This window comes from Vigna unguiculata, chromosome 10 (genome assembly GCF_037176805.1).
Source record: "Vigna unguiculata cultivar grain cowpea cultivar isolate G323 ecotype 2 chromosome 10, ASM3717680v1, whole genome shotgun sequence".
NCBI lineage: Eukaryota > Viridiplantae > Streptophyta > Magnoliopsida > Fabales > Fabaceae > Vigna > Vigna unguiculata.
Genome location: NC_140801.1, coordinates 3,658,556 through 3,679,557, shown reverse-complemented (window position 1 = coordinate 3,679,557; position 21,002 = coordinate 3,658,556). Strand labels below are relative to the sequence as shown.

Genomic DNA, 21,002 nt, shown 5'->3' with positions numbered 1-21,002 from the left:
CTCTCAGGTTTTTGTGTTCTTAAGTTAAGAAGTGATTTTGGATAAGTTGTGTGAACAAATCTGAATCGTTATATATGTTACAAAAAATTAAAAGTAAGATACATGTACATCTAAATTAAGAAAACAGTTTTCTAACATAAATTATGAAAAAAAAAATTACAACTATAAATACCAAATAAATAATTAAACATTAAACCAAATAAATAATTAAATATCAAACAACTTCATGCAGTTTGAAATATTTCTGTATAAAAATTTTAAATTCAAAATAAAATAAGATATAAATAGAATGATCTTATTATCTTCGGTTTACATTAAAAATAATATAATCGTATCTTATTTAAACCTATTGATAATTTATTAATGTTGAATTTTTTATATATTTCTTAAAAAGATTAAAAAAAATAATTTACCTAAAAAGGAGAAAGAAAAAAGGGTCCACCCCACGGGTTTCGCTCTCTCTTTTTGTACGAAATTGAGAAAACAAAAAATCTCCACCAATTCCCGAAAATGACACTGCTGCAACATCCACCTCAATTGTTTCAATACTCTTTCCAAGAAAAACAAAACCTTTCCACACTCATTTTCTTGTCTTCTGCTTCTTATATAATGAGGTGCTAGCTGTTTTCATTTCTTCATTCTCATTTCTCTCTCTCTCACTCTGTTTTCATCAATCATCGTTTTCATTCTCTCTGCTCTGAAAACATGACTGGGGTTTCTGAAGAAGCACCTGTTTCTCTTGATCAGCTTAAGCAGATTATGAGTGACTTTGCAAAGGAGAGGAATTGGGAGCAGTTTCATAGCCCAAGGAACCTCCTTTTGGCTTTGGTATGCTTCTCTTCTCATCTCTTTCACAACCCAGAAACAAAAAAATGTGCTTTCTTTCTGCTTCTCATTTCACCTTGCATGAACACTGTTTCTTTCTGCTGCTATTTCTCTACCAACCCATGTCAATTTTTGTGTTATTTTTCAAGAAGCCCATGTCAAAATTCTTACTTTTTTTAATTTTGTTGAGGATTTTATGTGTGTGAGTCAAATTTGTGTTGTTTTGTTGTTTATCATGGGTGTTTTGAGTTTTGACCTTGCAGACATTGGAATTTTCTTGAAGTTGGTTCCTTTCAATGGGTTTTTCTTCATCATGGGTGTTTGAACATTGATTTAGCTGAGGTTGTTTGTTATATAGCTTCATTTAAGCATTTGGGAACTTTGATTTTTTTTTTTCTTTAAAGTTGGTTCCTTTTCTCTCTGTGTTCTTTGTCATGGGTGTCTGAATATCACCCACCAAAGAATGTTTGTGATCATAATTTAAGCATTTGGAAAAATTGTTTTAAAAAACAAAAATGGTTGCTTGTAATCTCATTTGTTCTTCGGCATGGGTGTTTGCATTTTGAACCACTGATTCTTTTTTTTTTTTTTTCTTAAAGTTGGTTTCTTTTAATCTCTTTTTATTCTTCATCTTGGGTGTTTGCATGTTGACCATGTTTGTGATCTTTATTTATGCATTTGAATTTGAAAACATTGTATTTTCATCAAGTTTGCACCTTTTAATCTCATTGTCAATTTTTTTTTTTTGTCCATTTATGCGTAGGATCCATATATTCCAGGTTAAAAGATTTATTAAATTAGTTGTGGACATGGAAAATTGTTTCTTTTCTACACAGTAGGAAGATGATGTTAAAATTTCATCAGAATATAAAATATTTTCTTTCCTCTTTTTAAAAATTTTATTTTATATTTGCAAAAGTTGGTAAAATTACACTTTGCAAGTTGTTATCACACTGATAACATATAAGATGAAACCCACACAATATATTCCATGCCATTCTTTACAAATGGTACATTAGCGTGTCAAAAAGAATAATGGAATATTAGGGAAAAAAGAAGAAAAAAAATGAATAATATTAGGAAAAAAAAATGAATAATAAGGTTCTTTTCTAATACTTAAATAAAATTCTGGGATCTCCTGTATATTGAAGCTGTAATTTGGTCTCTTTATTTCGAGACATTTCAATTTTTATTTTATAAAATATGTAATTTTAGTTAATCCCATCATTTTTTTCATATTTAATTCTTGTAATTGAATTAACTAAATCATTGCTATGGTATTTTACAATTCAATCAAGAAAATGAAATATATACAAATTAAAATTGTGGATTTTTTTAAAAATAAAATGAATAAATATTTCAAATTTAAAAAATGAAATTATGGATGCAATATAATTGTTGGAAGTCATAAATTATCTATTAGGTAATTTTATAAGATACAAGTGAAATACAAATTTTATAAATCGATTAAGTAATTTGAATTAGGTTTAAAGTTTATTTTAGTAAAATTTTTTAAATAATTTATATATGTTGTTAATTATCCATTTTTATTTTCACACACGATAAGTGAGAATTGTGCATTGGAATAAGACAATTTCATAAAATATAAATAAAATATAAATGAGGTGTGAATCTCATTTTATAAGTCAATTTTGTGAAATTGAATTAGATTTAAAATTTAATCAACAAAGATCAAATTTGATTTTTAAGTTCAAATTTCAAACATTCTTTCTCGAATTGCAGTGCTTTTCCTTTCTCAAAAAAGGGTAAGTTCAGTTGTATCTTATTTGATGACTTTGCAATGATTCCCCAGGTGGGTGAAGTGGGAGAGTTGTCTGAGATATTTCAGTGGAAAGGGGAGGTTCCAAAGGGTCTTCCAGATTGGAAAGAAGAAGAAAAAGTTCATCTTGGAGAAGAACTTTCTGATGTGTTGCTTTATCTTGTGAGGCTCTCAGACATGTGTGGTGTTGATCTTGGAAAAGCTGCTTTGAGAAAGGTTGAACTGAATGCCATAAAATACCCTAAAAAGCTTTCTGAAAAACCCCCTTCAATCACCACCAAAGAAGACGCAGATTTAGAAGGTGTTTGATGAAATTGCTGCATTGTGATATTGAAGTTGGTGTTTTTGGAGGAACAGTGTGAAAGTAGTTTTGGTATATGTTCTTCTATAAAGGGTGGATGGAGGCTATTATTGTTGGATTGGTTTGGTACTACTAGTTTATTCTCTTACCTTTCGCATATTGAATATTGAACTGTGTTTTTTTCTTTTCAACATGTTTGAAGAGTTTTCATTTTATGGTTTTAGTTTATATTGAAATTACCTTAGAATAAAAATTATAAAGAGAAATATTTATAAATCGAATAAATGCTTATTTTATTTTTATTGTTTATAAAAGTTTCGTAAAATATTCCTTTTATTGAACATCATCTAAAATGTCTTTTATGCGATAAATATAATATTAGGGATGGTTAGAAAGGTATTTTATATGATACAAGTATGTAAAGTGTTTAATATTATTATTATTATATGATAAATGAAATTTTACAGCAAATTATAGTATCATGTTCGCGAATGCAAAGATAAAATAAGTATATATAGTTTAAGAACGAAATAAAATGTAAGGATAGAAAAATGTATATGTTTCTAAAAGTAATTTCAAGATGAAATTTTAATTCAATCCTTATAAAATAATTTATACTTAGGTCATTTAGAATTGTGTTACAGTTTTATGAAATAGTACAAAAGGGGGGCAAAGGTGAAATGATATTGTATTTAATTAATCAATGAGATGAGAATATGTATAAATATTGTTAGAAAGAACAATTTCATCAATCTTTAGTCAGAATTTCAACTTGATCAATATATTAATTTGTAGTAGGAACTCAAGTATTTGAAATCTGAAATATATATTTTTATACTGTTTATTATACGTGACTATTATTGAACTAAGAAAATTTCAAATTTTAATGGCACATATCATGTATCTTTTGATTAAATTTGTTAACGGGACAAGAACGAGTTTTATTATCTCATCAAGAAATTTATATTTATTTTTATGTTCAAATTTAATGAGTATCAAATCTTTGTTTTATCTTCATCCTCATTATACTTGTACTTATACTCGTATTCATTTTTTTATTTTTTCAATATTAATTAATTAATTTTTATAAAATAAAAAAAGTATGCTAAAGAACATAATATTATCAATTATTCAATATTAGGAGGGGTTATTTCTTTAATATCAAATATTTAAAAAAAGTTATAATTGTACACATTTCACATTACAATACCAAATAAATTTTCAAGAGAATTAAAATATTTATTAAATTTGCAAATATTAATGAAACCTAGTTGATAAAATTTAAAAATAGTTTTTGAAAAATACAAAAGGAAAACAAATATTCAAATTAAAATTTATTTTAAAAGTTTGTTTACTTCAATTTTTTTTTAAATTCTAATGAATCTCTTATTTATACATTAATAAAAGTTATAACACATCACTTCATCAAAATCTTAAACAAAGTATAAGCATAAGATTATATACATAACTCTTGTAATAATCTTAAACAAAGCATAAGCATAAAATGTATAACATAATTTAAGAAATGGTCTATACACATAAAATATTTTAAATATTGCTTAAACAAAACAAAATATAATATAATATTATATATATATAATATAATATAATCATAACATAACATTATAAATATAAGAATAAGTTATTAAAAATAAATTTTAACATGATAGAATGATATGAAAGGAAAAAAAAACTTATTCATCAAATGATATTTTATTTTGAGGTATACTTTTCGAGACATCCAATTTAAAATTTTAATCTACAAGCGAATAAAAGAATTATGAATTAGAGTAACTTCCTTGCTACTCAAGTTCACACATCTATGTATGTTTCAGTTGTTTTTTACCACATAATATTTTAATCTATGACTTAGATCATCGGTAAAGTAAGATGTACTTTATTTCGATATAGTGTCAATATTTAATGGACAATTCAAACCATGATTCACACGTCATCTATATGTATGATCCCAACTTCATACAAGTTTAATGAATCTTAATAAGCATTGTCATACAATATAAAAACATTCAAATAAAATCACAAATCAATCAAATATAAAATTGATATTCACTTTGCGCTTACAAAAACATACATATTCAATAAGTTAAAAGAGACATTTTTTTTCACTTGAACGAATTGTGGACAAAAATTAGATTGATTTGTAATGTTGTTTTCACCTAAAACAAAAATCCTTCATTTGAGCGAAAATAGGATAAAAAAGTTATTTTCAATTCACTTTTCGCTTAAGCAAATAATTTTCACTTGAGTAAACATAGAACATAGAGTGAAATATGAGTCTTTATTTTATTTTTGCTTAAGTGAAATCCTCCGCTTGGGTGAAAATATAAAAAACAAAATAGTATCAAGAATAGAATCAATCCAAATTTCAAAGGTAATTTTCAAAAGCATTTTAATAATACAACTTCTAAAAAATTTAAATGATTGATCCAAAACACAATTTGCTAAGCATTATCCTTTTCTCATTTCCAATCAATTTTTGTACTTTAAGTCAAATTATGTTTATTTACACTCACATCAAATTCCTAAATTATCATAAGGAAATATATAGAAATTTACTCTACCTATCTAAACCATATTCAAAACTCAATTCAAGGAAACTCTCAACTTATCATGCATAGTCTAGTCACTAGATCAACACACCAAACAAAAGTTCTAGCATTCAAATAGTTTCTCAACCAACCACAATCTTTTGCATAAAATTCAGGATATTATGACCATCACTTTCACATCTAAATCATCTATTATAAAGTTCTATAGAAAACATTAATAACTTCCCTTACCTACAATACTTATCCTTAAAGCAAAAACATCTAAGCATTACAGCTAGAGTAAAGTATCTAAGCAAAACAAAACTTCAGTATGTTATAAAAAAAAGTTGAAATAATCACTTTTTTTTAATTAACCCCATCAAGATTAATGAAAAAATCATAAAGAAAAAAAAAATAGAATAAATAGAAACTTACTCTGTTTGAAAATAGGCTTCCAAAATCATTCCAAAATATGTCATTATTTTTCGTTTAATATATTACTCTGTTTTTAATAAATTGTAATTTTGTTTAGGAAAAGAAAATGATTAGTTATCTTTGTTATCTTATAATCAATTTATTTTTTATTTTCTTCTTTTATCTATGTGACTTCTCATTACTTATTTCACTCCTCCTTACCTCTTCTTGTTTTCTTCTATTCTAAAGTTCTTCTTTCGAGTGTTTTGGCTGATTTCATTCTTTAAATTTCATGATGCCTATGTGCATCAATCTTTTTATCCTCGTTTCTAGATAGTATGTTTTTTTTTTTTTTGTATTTTTGTTGTTTTTATTCTATTTTATGAATTTGTATTAGGATTAAAATTATGCTTCTTTTTCTTGATTTTTTTTAGGTACTTTTCGATTTATAAGGTTTAGAGAGTTTTTCTGCATATATTTTTATGAGGAATTCAAATTTTTACTTGGATTGAATTACAGAACTATTAACTAGATTAGGATTTAGCATTTTGGTGGATAATGAAGATGAAAACTCTAATAAAATAAACAATGAATTAGAATTGGAGAAAAGTGTAAATTTAAATGACATTAATTGTAACAATTTAATAGATAATTTTACATTAAAAAAACTTGAAAAATATATTTCAAATAAAATACTTCATTCTTAAGTTGCTCAAGGGTTTGGAGCATTCTGCACAAGCTAAGCGCCATTGGGTGCCATCTGAAAAATGGATTCCATAGAGTTTAAGGGACTGTGGCATTGGGTACCAATCAACCACTATTAAGCGCATAATGGGGGTCGTTGGGCAAGAACAAAATTGCTGAGTAAAAACATAAGACTTAAAGTCTAGAAAGCATTAAGGTAGCCACTATTGGGCATCTTATATGTGGCGTTGGGCGTGCCTATGATCACTGGTTGCTAGAGGAACAATGTTGAGCACTACTTGGAACTTTGGTTCCAGGGAGCTCTATTTCATTTTTGTTAGGTGAGAAGGGGGTCTCACTAGGCGAAAGTTTGAGAAATATGATGTTTAAGATATGTTTTAATTTGATTAAAAGTATTTAGAATGAGATATGTATCTTTAGTGTGGATGTTGTGAGTGTATTGACTCCTAAGGAGGGAGTACTACATGGATGTGATGTTAGGTTGTGTATTGAGAGGGATTTTGAAGAGGCTATCTTGACTTTGCTAGTATCATATTCATGTAGAGGATGATATCTATTTGTAAGAGTTAGAGATGTTCCTATAATCTAGAGCTTCAATATGAAAAAGGACTAGACCTCACAAATATAAGGAATTTACCCTATTCATACTCGAGAGAGATTGGTGTTCCAATGTCAATCTATGGTTATAACTCCTAAGAGAAAAGAGTGAGTTAACATGTGTAGAGTCTCTGAGTTTGCTTCATACATTGGTCTTTTCGAAAGTAGAGACAAATGCTTATGTTATGATTGAGCCATTAGGGTTGTGTTGAAATGATTAAGCCTTGTATCATGATAGACACTTGATTCTTTATATGAACTATTAAATTTGAGTTGAACATGAATTGTTTTCATAGTATTGCAAATCTTCACTAACTTACCTTTTGCTTTTTGTGGTGTTGTGGTATCCATCTACGATGATTGTAAATGGTGCTTGAACAAATGATCTTACAGATGATGATTCCTACATATGATGATAATAAGGAGCACTAATGAGACTATGAAGCTTTTTTATTTTATAGTGAAAATGCAAATAGAATGTATATTTTAAATTAGGTACTTTTGTATGATTTTGTATGATGTAGCACTTCTTGTACATACTAAGGATTATTTTGGAAAACTTTTACATACAATATATTTGTATGTTTGATGTATGCACTATCTATATAATGATGAAGTTAGTGGTAACTTATTTGCTAATCATGGTGGTTACAATTAAAAATATTAAAACAATATTTTAATAAAAATAAAGAACTAAAATAATAAACTAAATATATTAAACGACAAATAATGACATATTTTGGAATGATTTTTTTTGGGTTGTACTTGACAAAAATGTACTAATTAAAAATAAAAAATATATGAGATCAATGATAAAAACTAATGTTTTGAATATATTTTTTTCAATCGTGTGAGGCATCACTGTATAATCACTATTATTTATTTATTGTTTCAAATAATTATAAGCAATATTATCTTTAACAAAAATAATGATAATCATAAATAAATAAAAATAGTTAACTTTCACAATATTTAGAATAATCTAAAAACATGAATGGCGATAATTGTTTGAAATCTACTTTTATTAAACAATTAGACAATTTTACATAAATAGTAGCGATAATTATTGAATTTCAAGTTAAGCTAAAATAATATTTATGGAATAATTTTACGAAACGTTATTTTAATTTAATCAATTAACTTGTAAAATTTCAAAACTTAATTATCAAAGGACATTACATTTCATATTTCAAAATTTAGAAGAAAAAAATGTATTTACTAAATATCATAATGGATTATACTTAAATAACTGATTTTGTATTACAATCAATTATGCTTGATGCTTAAATAGAATTTAAATTAATTAACTTTTCAACTTTGCAGTGACTTCTCCTTATCTTATTTCTTCTCCGCTGTAAACCTAGACAATCTATGTACGATATATTAAAATACTCACAGATTTAACCATAGTCATAAATTTGAGTAAAATTATATAAACTTAAATGTAATTCTTGTTGTTTTTTATTATTATTTTAAAAAAATTAAATAATTACTTCGTAATTAATTATCTTTTAAATTTTAATTCACATTCATTATTATCAAATTACCATAAATATATTTTAATAATTTATTACATCATCTAATTAATTTAATTATTTTATATTCCCACCAAAGAATCTTATATTTCACTTTCTTTTCCTTAGATTGTTTTTCTTTTCTTTTCTTATTTTTGTTTTTCACTATCTTCCAAACAAAGCATAACCCTTTGCAGGGATTTTGGTTTTTGCACATGTTTCAATGTTCAATTGTAGTGACATATAGATTTGTAATTTGCTTCATCCTTATTTGCTTCGACACATCAATTAGTTCTGAGCATTGTGTATTATGTGACGTCGTTTTCACTGTTCTGTTTGGATCAGCAGGATTTAGGAGGGGTTCATATGTCTCAATACATCTCTCATCAATTGAATTTTCACAGTTTAAATAATTAAACTAACTGGTTAATTCAGAAATCATAATTCTGATTTATAAATTTTGTAAACTAATAGATTACAAATATCACTTATACATTGTTAAGTAAAATTATTATTTTGTTTTACTTTTCATATATTTATATTAAAATCGCTTATAACCAATTTAAAAGAATGAGCTGAGCTGAGTTTCCATATCTAGAAAATCAAGATCACTTACATTATTTAAAAAAAAAGTTATAAATATAAATAAATTTTGTTATTCTTTTTTTTTTCTGGCACAAAGTATGTCTATCTGTGTTATTGTATTCTATTTCTACAATTTATTTGATATTGAAAATAAAAATAGTTTCATTGTAGAAGCTTGCTATATACATGAAGACTTGACAAAACATTATGTGACACACAATTATACGTTCATAAAGTCCTATTTTATTTCATTCTTTAAATCTTCTGGTACTTAAGAAATATTATAGTAAAAATATGATAAAAAACGAATATGTAAATTCTTAAGGCGTGTTAAAACACTGTTCTTAATGATTTATCTGTAGTGTATGTGCAAATTCTACCGGATATAATAGAAATATCCCGGATATATCCCAAGAATAACAAAAACTAGTAAGATAAGCTCTTTAAAAGAGTATGAATAACCTAAGAAAATATATAGAAGAAAGATATAAATGAAGAAGAGAGCAAAAGAATCCTAGAGAGAAAGAGATGTGAGTTGAATTGCTGCTTTTTTTGGAGAGCACCAGACCACCTTTTCATGGTGTGAATGAGGGATGGTGATGGATTAAAATCTCATGGATCATGATGAATATCTTGTAACACCTCAATTCATATTTGTTGTAATACCTAAATCGAAATTTTTGTATCAGTAATGACCAAAACAAAAACTACTCTAGATATAATGGCCAATTGCAACTACATTGCAATAAACAAATTTTACAACAAGGAAAACTTCTACGCAATTTAGTCCCTCAACTTTTGAAATATGTGAATTTAGTCCTTTAAACTAAATTTTGTTAAGTTTATTTGATCTTTCAAGCACATTTTTCAGCTGAAAATGAGTCAAATACTATAAACAACTCAAATGCTATCATGAAACGCACTCGAAACATCAAATAAACTTAACAACATTTGGTTAAAAGGACTCAATACACACATTTCTAAAGTTGAGGGACTAAATTAGACTAAAATTTCGAGAAGGGACTATTTCCAATTTTCACTAAAAGTTAAGGGACTAAAAGCATATTTAACCCTTACAACAATATCATCTTCAAATAACTTGTAATAACTTGTAATTGAGAATACTAAAATTTTCTATCCTTCACACTTGTGTGAGGTTATTCTCAAGATGACTTATATTTTATATCCATTTTGATGCATGTGAAATCTTGTAACTAACAACACTTTATTGTTGCACACGTTAGAGAGGTTTTGTGTATTTAGCCTAAAAAGTGTTGTGTACTCATTATTAAACTTTGGTGGAGTTTAGTGGATCACTCGAAAATAGAAGTGCTCAATATGATGTTAGGGCTAGAAATATAATATATCATCTACACTAACTCTTGATGAATTTTATAGAATTTCAGTTTGTACAAATGTCTAGGAAATGTGGGAGATTTTAAGAGTAACCCATGAAGGAACAAATGATGTGAAACAAGCAAAGAAAAATTCTCTCATCCATGAGTACAAGATGTGACGACAAAAAAAAAATCTATTATTTATTTTTTATTATTATTATTTTCTACAATATACTTAAAAAATTTAGAGGCAAAATTATGCAATGATATCTAATTATACTTAAAATACTCATATATATATATATATATATATATATATATATATATATATATATATATACACACACAATATTGTATGCATCTTATATCCACACTGTTTAGTACTTCTTATATTTCCTACACTAGAAGAGGAAGAAGTGTTATTTATTTACAGTTTCCCCTTATATACGGGTTTTCAATCAGGTGGAGGGGAAAGGTTATGGATAAGATTCACTTGGACTATTGGGGGTAAATAGAAGGTCACTCTGATTTGTCATTCGATGACAATTGGTGTGTTTGGAGCATAGAGAAAAGTAATAGTAGACTTTCTCGTTCCCTGAAATGTTACAGAATTATTCACTACATTGGTTTGTCATGCATTCCCTGGAAAACAGCCACATTGTTGACAAAGAAGGGATCAGGCATGTTGGGATCAGCCATCTATGATAAGGTTATAATTTTTTTTCACACACAATCATAAAATAGGGAAGGAAGTGAGACAAATATCACATAAAAAAAATACAGCATATCATAATAAGATAAAATAAAATGAAAATTCTCCCAAATCCATAAAATTGGATTTTATTATACTTTATAAAGATATTGATTAATTTTGTAGTGACTAGTCAAGATAAATGAGCTCATGGCCAACAAAGTAACTCAAGAACATCTCATCTGGAGTAATACTAACTCGTTTAAATCTCTAAGGTCATACCTCCAACTATAATAATCAAATCTTTATTTATCATAAATTTTATTTCAATATTAAACCATATAATTATATAAATAAATAAATAAGTAGATAGAATCAATGAATAATTAAAATAAATATAAATAAATAAAAAGGACCAGTATGTAATTAGAGATAAATATAAATAAGTAAATGAGAGTAAATATAAATTGAGTAAATAGGACCAGTGCACAACTGGAGATAAATATAAATAAATAAATAAATAGGAACGAGAACTAAATATAAATTAGAATGAGGTTAGGAACACCTCACTTATAGAGATAAAAATAATTATGAACAGATAAAAATAATTAAAGTAAAAAATAAAATGATAGATGTCTCCTCCCCTTACCTGAGTTATTATGAAAGATATATCCCAAAAATTTGTAGTTACTTTGTGAACGTTTTAGCCTTCTTCTTCTTCTTCTTCTTTTTTTCTTCATTGTTAATTTCACACTCACAAACTCCTCTTTTTTTTTGGTTAAATTACTCTTTTGGTCCCTCTATTGGTCATGAAATTTCATTTTGGTCCCCAAGTTTTTCGTTGTCTTCATTTGGTCCTCATTTTTTTAAAAATGACTCAATTTGGTCCTCACCGTTAACTTTGACCAGACGGTGTTAAGTCAATGCCACGTGTCAATTTATGTTTTTTTTTGAATTTTTTATTTTTTTTTAATTTAAAAAAAAATTATTTTTTTTTATTTTTGACACGTGTCACTTCACAATTGTGCCACGTGTCAAAGTGACTCAATTTAGTCCCTATATTTGTTTTTAGTTTCAATTTAGTCCCAATTTTTGTAAAAATGAAGCAATATTGTCCTCCTTAAATTGAGACTCAATTTAATCTTTGTATACAACTTATGATGATATTCTTAATAAAATTGACGTTTTTATTAAATATTTGTAAAAATATTTTTAAATAAGTTTTTTTTTAGTTTTATTATTAAACAAAGTTAAAACCCAAACTTAATTTCAAAAGTTAACAATTTTATCATCATATTTAAAAGCATCAAGTGTTGATAGTCAATTACTTATTATTTGTTATTTTGTTATTCACGTTACTCGATTCTTCAGGGTCAGTTTTTATTTTTCGTGTATACATGCCATGATATGTGGCTTTTCTGTTTTGCTTCATTACATGTAAAAGGCTATAAAAACCACCTGCTACTGCTCATTTTAAACAACAAGACTTATCCATTCCTCTTCAATTCACGTTTTCTCCTTAAGTTCTTACAGCTGGTATCAGAGCTCCGTAAGGGGCCTGATATAGAGTGAAAATTGTGCGTGAGTTTACAGATAAAATGTCAGAAAAGTTCGTGCAACCAGCTAATCCAAGATTTGATGGTCATTATGATCATTGGTTTATGATGATGGAAAACTTTCTGAGAAGTAAAGAGTTATGGAGTCTTGTAGATGAAGGGATCCCACCGCTGGCAATTGGAATCGCACCAACCAGTGAGGCATAGAGAAAAAGCGTGGAGGAAGCCAAGCTCAAGGATTTGAAGGTTAAGAATTTCTTATTCCAAGCAATTGATAAAGAAATTCTGGAGACAATTCTTGACAAAAGGACTTCGAAGGCGATCTGGGTTTCAATGCGGTAGAAGTACCAAGGTTCCACCAAAGTAAAAAGGGCACAACTTCAAGCCCTGAGAAGAGAGTTTGAGCTACTGGGTATGAAAGAAGGTGAGAAGGTGTACACCTTTTTGGGAAGAACCCTTGGTGTAGTGAACAAGATGAAATCGAATGGTGAAAACATAGAGCAAAGTACGGTGGTCAGTAAGATACTTAGATCATTGACTTCTAAATACAATTACGTTGTATGTGCGATAGAGGAGTCAAACGATTTGAGCACATTAACCCTTGATGAACTCCATGGAAGTCTTCTTGTTCATGAACAAAGGATGCAAGAACATCAAGTGGAGGAACACGTATTGAAAGTTGCTCATGATGACAGTTATGGACAAGGAAAAGGAGGACGCACCTTCTCCAGAAATGGCAGAGGTGGCAGAGGAAGAGGACGTGGAAGACGGTCCCTAAACAAAGAAACTATTGAATGCTTCAAGTGTCACAAGCTTGGACATTTTCAATATGAATGTCCAGAATGAGAGAAAAGGAAAACTACGTAGAGATGGAAGAAGAAGAAGAACTCGTGTTGATGTCACACATGGATCTGCACCAAACTAGGCATGAGGAAGTTTGGTTCTTGGATTCAGGATGTAGCAACCACATGACAGGAAACAAAGGTTGGTTTTCTAGTCTAGAAGAAGGTTTCTGCCAAACTGTGAAATTGGGAAATGACATGACAATGAAAGTAGTAGCAAAAGGAAGTGTAAGAATGCAGGTTGGTGGGGTTACTCAAATAATTTCCAATGTTTACTTTGTTCCTGAGATTAAGAATAATCTTCTTAGCTTAGGACAACTTCAAGAAAGAGGATTGACAATCTTGATTCAGAATGGAACATGTAAAGTATTTCACTCTGGGAAGGGTTTAATCATGCAAACTAATATGAGTAGAAATAGAATGTTTTATGTATTAGCTATTGCAGCACCAAGGAAGACGATGTGTCTACAAACAAACATAGAGATAGAGAAGGAAGCTCACTTCACTACAAGAAACAATATTTTTAACGGAGGTTTATTTTTATATTACCCAGGGTTAAAACCTCTACTAAGTTCTTTACCCGAGGTTTCGATTTCTCCCGCTAAACCATCCCTGGAGAATGTGTTAGCCGGGGTTTTTACGAACCCCAGGAAGCACCAATCAATAACAGAGGTTTTTTATCCTCTTGTATTTAACATAGGTTTTAAAACCTCAGTTAAGTTTTATGGGTTTAAAACCCCCAGTTAATTACCATGAATTTTGAAACCTCCGTAAAATATCGTGGATTTTGAAACCTCCATAAAATACAATGGGTTTTAGAACCTCCATAAAATAACATAGGTTTCAGAACCCCCATAAAATACCATGGGTTTCAAAACTCCCTAAAATACCCTGGCTTCAAAACCTCCGTAAAATACTATAGGTTTCAAAACCTCCGTAAAGTACCATAGATTTTTAAATTATTATTATTATATTTTTTCACTCATTTATCATTTATGTATTCATATATATTTTTTCAATCACAATTATTTACATTTATTCTATTTTTTTAATCTATATTTAATGAAATTATACCTAAATAGATATAAACTCATCAAATTGACAAATTATTTATAGATGACTAAATGTATATCAAAGTATAACAAATATATGAATTCAAATTCAAATTCAAGTACAATATTAGTCAGAAAAAATCGTAAAAAACACAAACATTATAAAACACTCGATCTATCAACAAAAAATATACTACATTTCTTACTTCTACTTATAGAAAACAATCCAAAGCAACAAAACAACATTTACAACCTTGTCATGACAATCCAAAGCAAACAACATCATATTGCTACACATGACAATCCAAATCAATAACCTGATTTTGCAATTCTGAATAAGAAGGACAAGATGAGGATGTCCCAAAATGAAAATTCCTAGTATATCCAAACACACGAGAAGGGCAAGGTCCCAATCCCATTCCTCGGACACGACCACAATGTTCTTTACTTCCTAGAACATGAGCTAGTGAATCTTCAATTAATATATCTTGTAATAAATTTCACCTTAGGAAAGTTAGCAAGTTTAGCTGGGTTTGACTTTCCCATAACCAAAGTATAGGCCTTCTTGCCAGCTCTAGTTATGAGCTCCTTCATTTGATTGATTATGTGAAGATAACCAGCTCCATCTGTATGTAATATGTTGAATTAAATCCCACTTTTATTGAAAAAAAAACAAGAATATAAAATATTTACTCTCATAGGAGATAGTTTCCGTATTTCTTATAGCTACCTAAACCATGATTAAGACTGTGAACCATTCACATATGCATTCTGTAATCATAGACAATAATCAAATGATGTCTCCCATAATAATGTTCCTCAAGTCAGAAAATTATTCTTCTCATCACATTCAAGGCTAGTAACATTAAGGATTCACTCTTGAAATCCTTTCTTACTAGACAACAATATTCAAATAAAATGTTTTCTTTTTTGGATGTTTGCAATATTGTAATGTTTCGCAAGGAATGTTACAATATAATTCTGTATATGCACATGCCACTTTAGTAATTATCAGGCACACAAAAAATGAATAAAAATTTGACAACACAACATACCAACACCAAGAGTTCCAACTAAAATCCCAACAATATTAGCATCCTTAGCTCTCTCCACAAGGTAATATCTGCATAGTCATCAATCTAGATTAGTAAATTTGAAGATATAAGATGGTTTACACAAGACAGAGTAGTGCGTTTATATTGGGATACATACCTACGTTTAAGAATCCTCCTTTGTTGAAACAAGTCTGTCACCATTTGATTTTCATTTGCATCATATCTGACTAAAACAACAGAAATCATAATAATTATAATCATGATTCAGAAAGAAACCTAAAGTAGAAAATAAGTTGAGAAGTTTTTTCATTTCATATACATGTTATACAGGTATAAAGAAAAATTAAAACAGATTAATAATTTCCGGGAGATTAGCTTCCCAAAATATACCCTTTTGTTAGAGATGCCGTACAACACATGACATGTTTACCAACTACTTTCCTCGTGCCATTTCATGATAGAAATACATTGTAAAGGATAACATAAATTAAAAGGAGAAATTGACATCAATGTTGGCAAAACTAAGGTCTTAATTAAGTTCAGGTGGGGATGGTAGGAACCATACAAAATTATAGTTAACATAAGCATATGTTTAATCACATCATTGAACTATAATTCAAAATTCATAAGCTCAAAATCCAATACCACTCATAATTGGCCAGATAACTTTTTCATTAGAAATATAAAGGGCAAGATCGTGAACCTTTATCATAAGATCTTTCAAAAATAAGTTTTCTATTATCATAAGACAAATTTCAACAGTATGTGAATACATTGTTCCAGCTGAACTTTTAGTATAATACAAGTGTGAAGAATAACAAAGTCGCATGCAAGATAGAAACATTATACTTGTAACTATCTTTTATTTGTAGCAATGCTTTCCTATAAAAATTGAAAATCCAAAAGCTATTTTTACCAAATTAATATAAATTTAAACAATTTATTGTAGTCGTAATTATATTGTATAAAATAGTAAACATCTAAAAGAAAACTACCGAAACAAATGAAGTGTTTAACAAAAGTGTCATTGGGAATGTGAAAATTTTATTTCGAAATATCCATTCTAAAATGAAAGGAGATTAGTACTAAAAAGCTAAATGTATAGAATATATGTACATCGTATTTTTGTACAAGATTGCAAAGATAATTTTAGAAATGTAGTAACAACACTTAATGTGATCAGACCCCTATTGTTCAGGGACATAATCAGATCCCTATTATTCAGAGATATAATCAGATCCCTGTTATTTAGGGGTATTCACATTATACACCGTAATTATAATTTGCTAAATATGGAATAATAAAATACGATTGTTGACATCTCCTTATAAGCTCAATTAATAAAATTTATGCACAGCCCAAGAGATGTTCATTTGCGGGCAACTCAATAGAATTTTACAATATCTCTAAGAATTCCCATACAGCTAGCTAACCATTTATGAAACATCGACAACTAATAAAAAACACCAATTGTTATGCACTAAAGCACAAGGGAAACTCACCTTTGCAAGCTAGTTGTTAAAAGCGAAGAAAAATCACATAAACACCCCCCTGAGCATGTCATACAACTTAAATGTAGGAATTAGGCACCCATAATACCCAAGTCCCAACCAGTGTTTAATATGTCTTAGGAATATTATTTAATTTAATTATTTCCATGTAAATTTTATTTATATAAACTAAAACATGTTGCTTATTCAAAAAACTTCTTATTTCTCATTTTTCAGAGACAAACATAAAATCGTATTCACGTCCAATATTTGCTCACAAAAATCACACTAAGTACAACAACTAAAGGTGTTACTGATTTCCTAAGTGACTCAAGAAGATATTCTAAATCAAACTCCTATAAAATATAAGACTTTGACTCTTTTACAGTGAGACATTAAGGGTGTAACATCGCTTTATTTTAAGTGTAAGTTTAAGTTTACTTAGTAGAAATTAAAGGTGGAAACACTCTTTTTTTCTAACTTTACTGTAGTTAAATCCAAACTATAAACTCCAATGCATTTAAGACCCTAAAATTACTTCATATTTTAAAAACATAATTAAGTGTTTGACAAGAAATCAAGAAATTATAATTGAAAGAGGAAGATCTGAAAAATTTATAGCAACTAAGTATAGAACAGAAGATTGAAAAATGAATTAAAAAAAATAGAAAGATATTGTAAACATAATTCTTACCCTGAAAAGAGCCCTTTCTCCTACCAGAGAATAATGAATGACACCACCTACTCTGAAAGTTTTTTCCTCACCTTCAACTGTAAAATACATGTGTTGGTTGACATCCTGGATAGCAACAATTGCCCCTACACACAATCATTGCTAATTACAATTGAAATTTCACAAAATACTAAAAACAGATAACATATAGCAGGAGCTGGAGTACCATCAGGAATCATTGCTTCCAAACAATTGTCAACTTCATGGCTATAAGACCAATCATTTTTCTCCAATTTTTTTATTGTATTCTGACTGGCTACCTCAGAGTGAGGAGGACATTGACATAATTGTCTGGCATATTGTCATAACAAAACATAAGTTAGAACAAATGTAACATTAGTCTCAGTACATGTAGCAATGAAAAAAGGCAGCCAAATTTGATTGAAAAACAAAGCAGCAGGGACAAATATTGACTGAATATTTAATAAATAAAGAATACTATGAAAGTTCACCTGAATTTCAGATATAGAAAGTGTAATATCAAAACCAAAAAGGGAACCAGTGCCAAACCAACACCGAGACAAAAGCATAACACCATTATCTGGCCTCTCTAGCGTCAGGAAAGCTCTTAAGTTTTTCAAAATATGGTTCTGATGACTAATAACCTGAATAGGAAGAGTGTTTTTTGAACTACTTGCATCACTAATTGAGTTCAATTTAGCAAAATTCTGAAATCCTGAAAGAGGATTTCCTGAAGCATGCTGAGGTGACAAATCTTTTGATGTGACAGAAGAAAAATGTGGAATTGCTGCTTCATCTTCCACTCTCCTCTAAATAGTTTGAGATAGAATTGATAAACGAGAAAGGTCAATTGTTAATTTCATCCCAGAAATTTCCAATTCAAAATTCATATGGATGTCAACCTCTACTACAATTTCTTGAATACAACCTGCAACAATGAATTGTATTATATTTGGGAAAGAAAATACAGTTACACAACAAAACTAGAGAAGAGGTTATGTACCAGATTCATTTTCATGTGCTAAAACAAAAGCAAACTGAGACAAAGAAAAGTCACATGCTTCTGGCAATCTACTTGCAGCTTGTTGAGAAGTGCTATTAGCTCCGCGATCAATAACATCATCTGAAGTATAGTTCTCTCTGACATTATGTTCCCACTTGGTGCCTTTTTTAGGTAGCTTTGCATCAGAAGTGAGATTGCCAATACAACAAATATATGAAGAATAACTATCAATAGCCATTGGCAAAGATGTTGTTTCAAGAAAAAAGAATCCACCCTGCTCAATAACATTAAAATTTTAGTATGACAAGTTGTATACCTTAAATCCTGACAAAGAAAATAGCTTCATCTGTAAAAAAGATAAAGTTCCTGAGATTCAGTTTATAACAGAAAGCACAAATAAAAGATGCAGGAACATGCCTGCGAGATTACATTTCCCTTTCTAGATCCTTAAATAATTACCTGAATCTCCCAGGATATCATATGAAATTCTCCACCAATGGAATTAATCACAATTCACAAAGCTATAAAGAATTGCACATTCAGGAAAACCATATTTATGTACAGGTTTTGGATGACAAACATGTACTGAGTAAACATGTTGAACATCACAAATCCAACAGATTTCTCCAATTCTATTTCAGAAAACACCACAATCCATGTTGAACATCTGAATTCTGAAATCCGAGGATAATGAAGCGAATAAACGACGTGGCAACGTCTAAGGAAAAGGAGAAGAAGGAAATCAAAGGAGTGAGGTTGAGAGAAGAAAAGACGTGTTACCATAGAAAGATGAGAAACCGTGAAAGTGAAGCAGAACCCTAGAAACCAGAGGCGGTGAGCTACGACGGTGAGGCGACTTCGTCGGTTGCGACACTTCTCTTTCGTTGAGTGCCTGATTAGGGTTTAGGAAGATGAAGAAGAAAGAATGAAAACAACTAGTGGGAGGGAGAGAACGAAAAAAAAAACACGAGGGAAAAATAGAATAAATTCTATATATTTGTTGGGGTTTTGAATAACCTACGTTATTTTGATGGGGTTTTCAATAAAACTATGTTATTTTCATGGGGTTTTAAATAAACCTTTAGAATTTAACAAAGGTTCTTAAAACATTTTGTATTTAAAATTTTTACCAAGGTTGTATTAACCTCCACTAAATATCCTTTGTTAAAAGTAATATTTTTTGTAGTGCTTGTGGCATTGCCGATTTGAGCACCTTAATCACAAGGGACTCAACACACTTTCAAACAACCACTTGGTATCGGGCTTACCAAATCTGAAGCTACCAAAGAAGATTTGCACCACTTGTTTGATTGGAAAACAACATAGAAGATCAATCCCAAAAAGGAGCACATGGAGAGCCTCAAAGAAACTACAACTAGTGCATGCTGACATATGTGGTCCTCTCAAACCTTCCTCAAACAACAACAAAAGGTATATCTTAACCTTCATAGATGACCTTTCACGTAAAGCTTGGGTTTATTTTTTACATGAGAAATCTGAAGCACTCCAAACCTTCAAGAACTACAAAATTAGCGTTGAAAAAGAAGTTGACGGGCACATTGCTTGCTTGAGAATGGATAGAGGTGGTGAATTCACTTCACATGAGTTTGAAGAATTCTACAAAATCCACGGCATCAGAAGGCAATTAATAGCTGCTTATACCCCGCAGCAAAACGGAGTTGCTGAGAGGAAAAATAGAACGATCATGAATGGTGTGAGGGCTGTATTAAATGAAAGGCAAGTGCCGAAGGTATTTTGGCCAGAGGCCGTGAAATGGTGTGTGCATGTCCAAAATCACAATCCAACTTCAGCGGTAGAAAATACAACTCTTAAAGAAGCATGGAGCAATGTGAGGCCTATAGTAGCATATTTTCGAGTCTTTGGTTGTGTGGTTCATGCTCATATACCAGATCAAAGAAGAACCAAGCTTGAAGATAAGAGTAAGATATGTATTTTCTTTGGAATTAGTGATGAATCAAAAGCCTATAGATTATTTGACCCTGTTTCCAAGA

The 21,002-nt window shown here is 29.3% G+C and overlaps 2 protein-coding genes and 1 pseudogene across 13 annotated transcripts; 2 read left to right on the top strand and 1 right to left on the bottom strand.

Annotated features, from left to right (window-relative positions):
- Positions 1 to 627: 627 nt before the first annotated feature.
- Positions 628 to 3,093, top strand: LOC114166575 (uncharacterized). The gene is made up of 2 exons (XM_028051323.2): positions 628 to 828; positions 2,639 to 3,093. The coding sequence occupies exons 1-2, from the start codon at positions 706 to 708 to the stop codon at positions 2,912 to 2,914; spliced, it is 399 nt and encodes a 132-aa protein (XP_027907124.1). The 5' UTR covers positions 628 to 705; the 3' UTR covers positions 2,915 to 3,093.
- Positions 3,094 to 12,959: 9,866 nt separating this feature from the next.
- On the top strand, positions 12,960 to 14,061 carry LOC146882012 (uncharacterized; annotated as a pseudogene).
- An 828-nt stretch (positions 14,062 to 14,889) lies between these two features.
- On the bottom strand, positions 14,890 to 19,949 carry LOC114189798 (uncharacterized). Of its 12 annotated transcripts, none has more exons than XM_085667970.1 (10): positions 19,771 to 19,949; positions 19,450 to 19,664; positions 19,307 to 19,336; positions 18,991 to 19,165; positions 18,479 to 18,915; positions 18,193 to 18,317; positions 17,988 to 18,112; positions 15,961 to 16,030; positions 15,804 to 15,871; positions 14,890 to 15,374 (listed from the first exon to the last, which is right to left on the bottom strand). In XM_085667970.1, the coding sequence occupies exons 5-8, from the start codon at positions 18,562 to 18,564 to the stop codon at positions 15,998 to 16,000; spliced, it is 369 nt and encodes a 122-aa protein (XP_085524096.1). In that variant the 5' UTR covers positions 18,565 to 18,915; positions 18,991 to 19,165; positions 19,307 to 19,336; positions 19,450 to 19,664; positions 19,771 to 19,949; the 3' UTR covers positions 14,890 to 15,374; positions 15,804 to 15,871; positions 15,961 to 15,997. The 12 variants fall into 12 exon arrangements, 10 of the variants coding, with proteins under 10 accessions (XP_085524096.1, XP_085524097.1, XP_085524094.1 ...); XM_085667971.1 differs by having other exon boundaries at positions 18,991 to 19,152; XM_085667968.1 differs by having other exon boundaries at positions 18,991 to 19,336.
- Between the last annotated feature and the right edge of the window lie 1,053 nt (positions 19,950 to 21,002).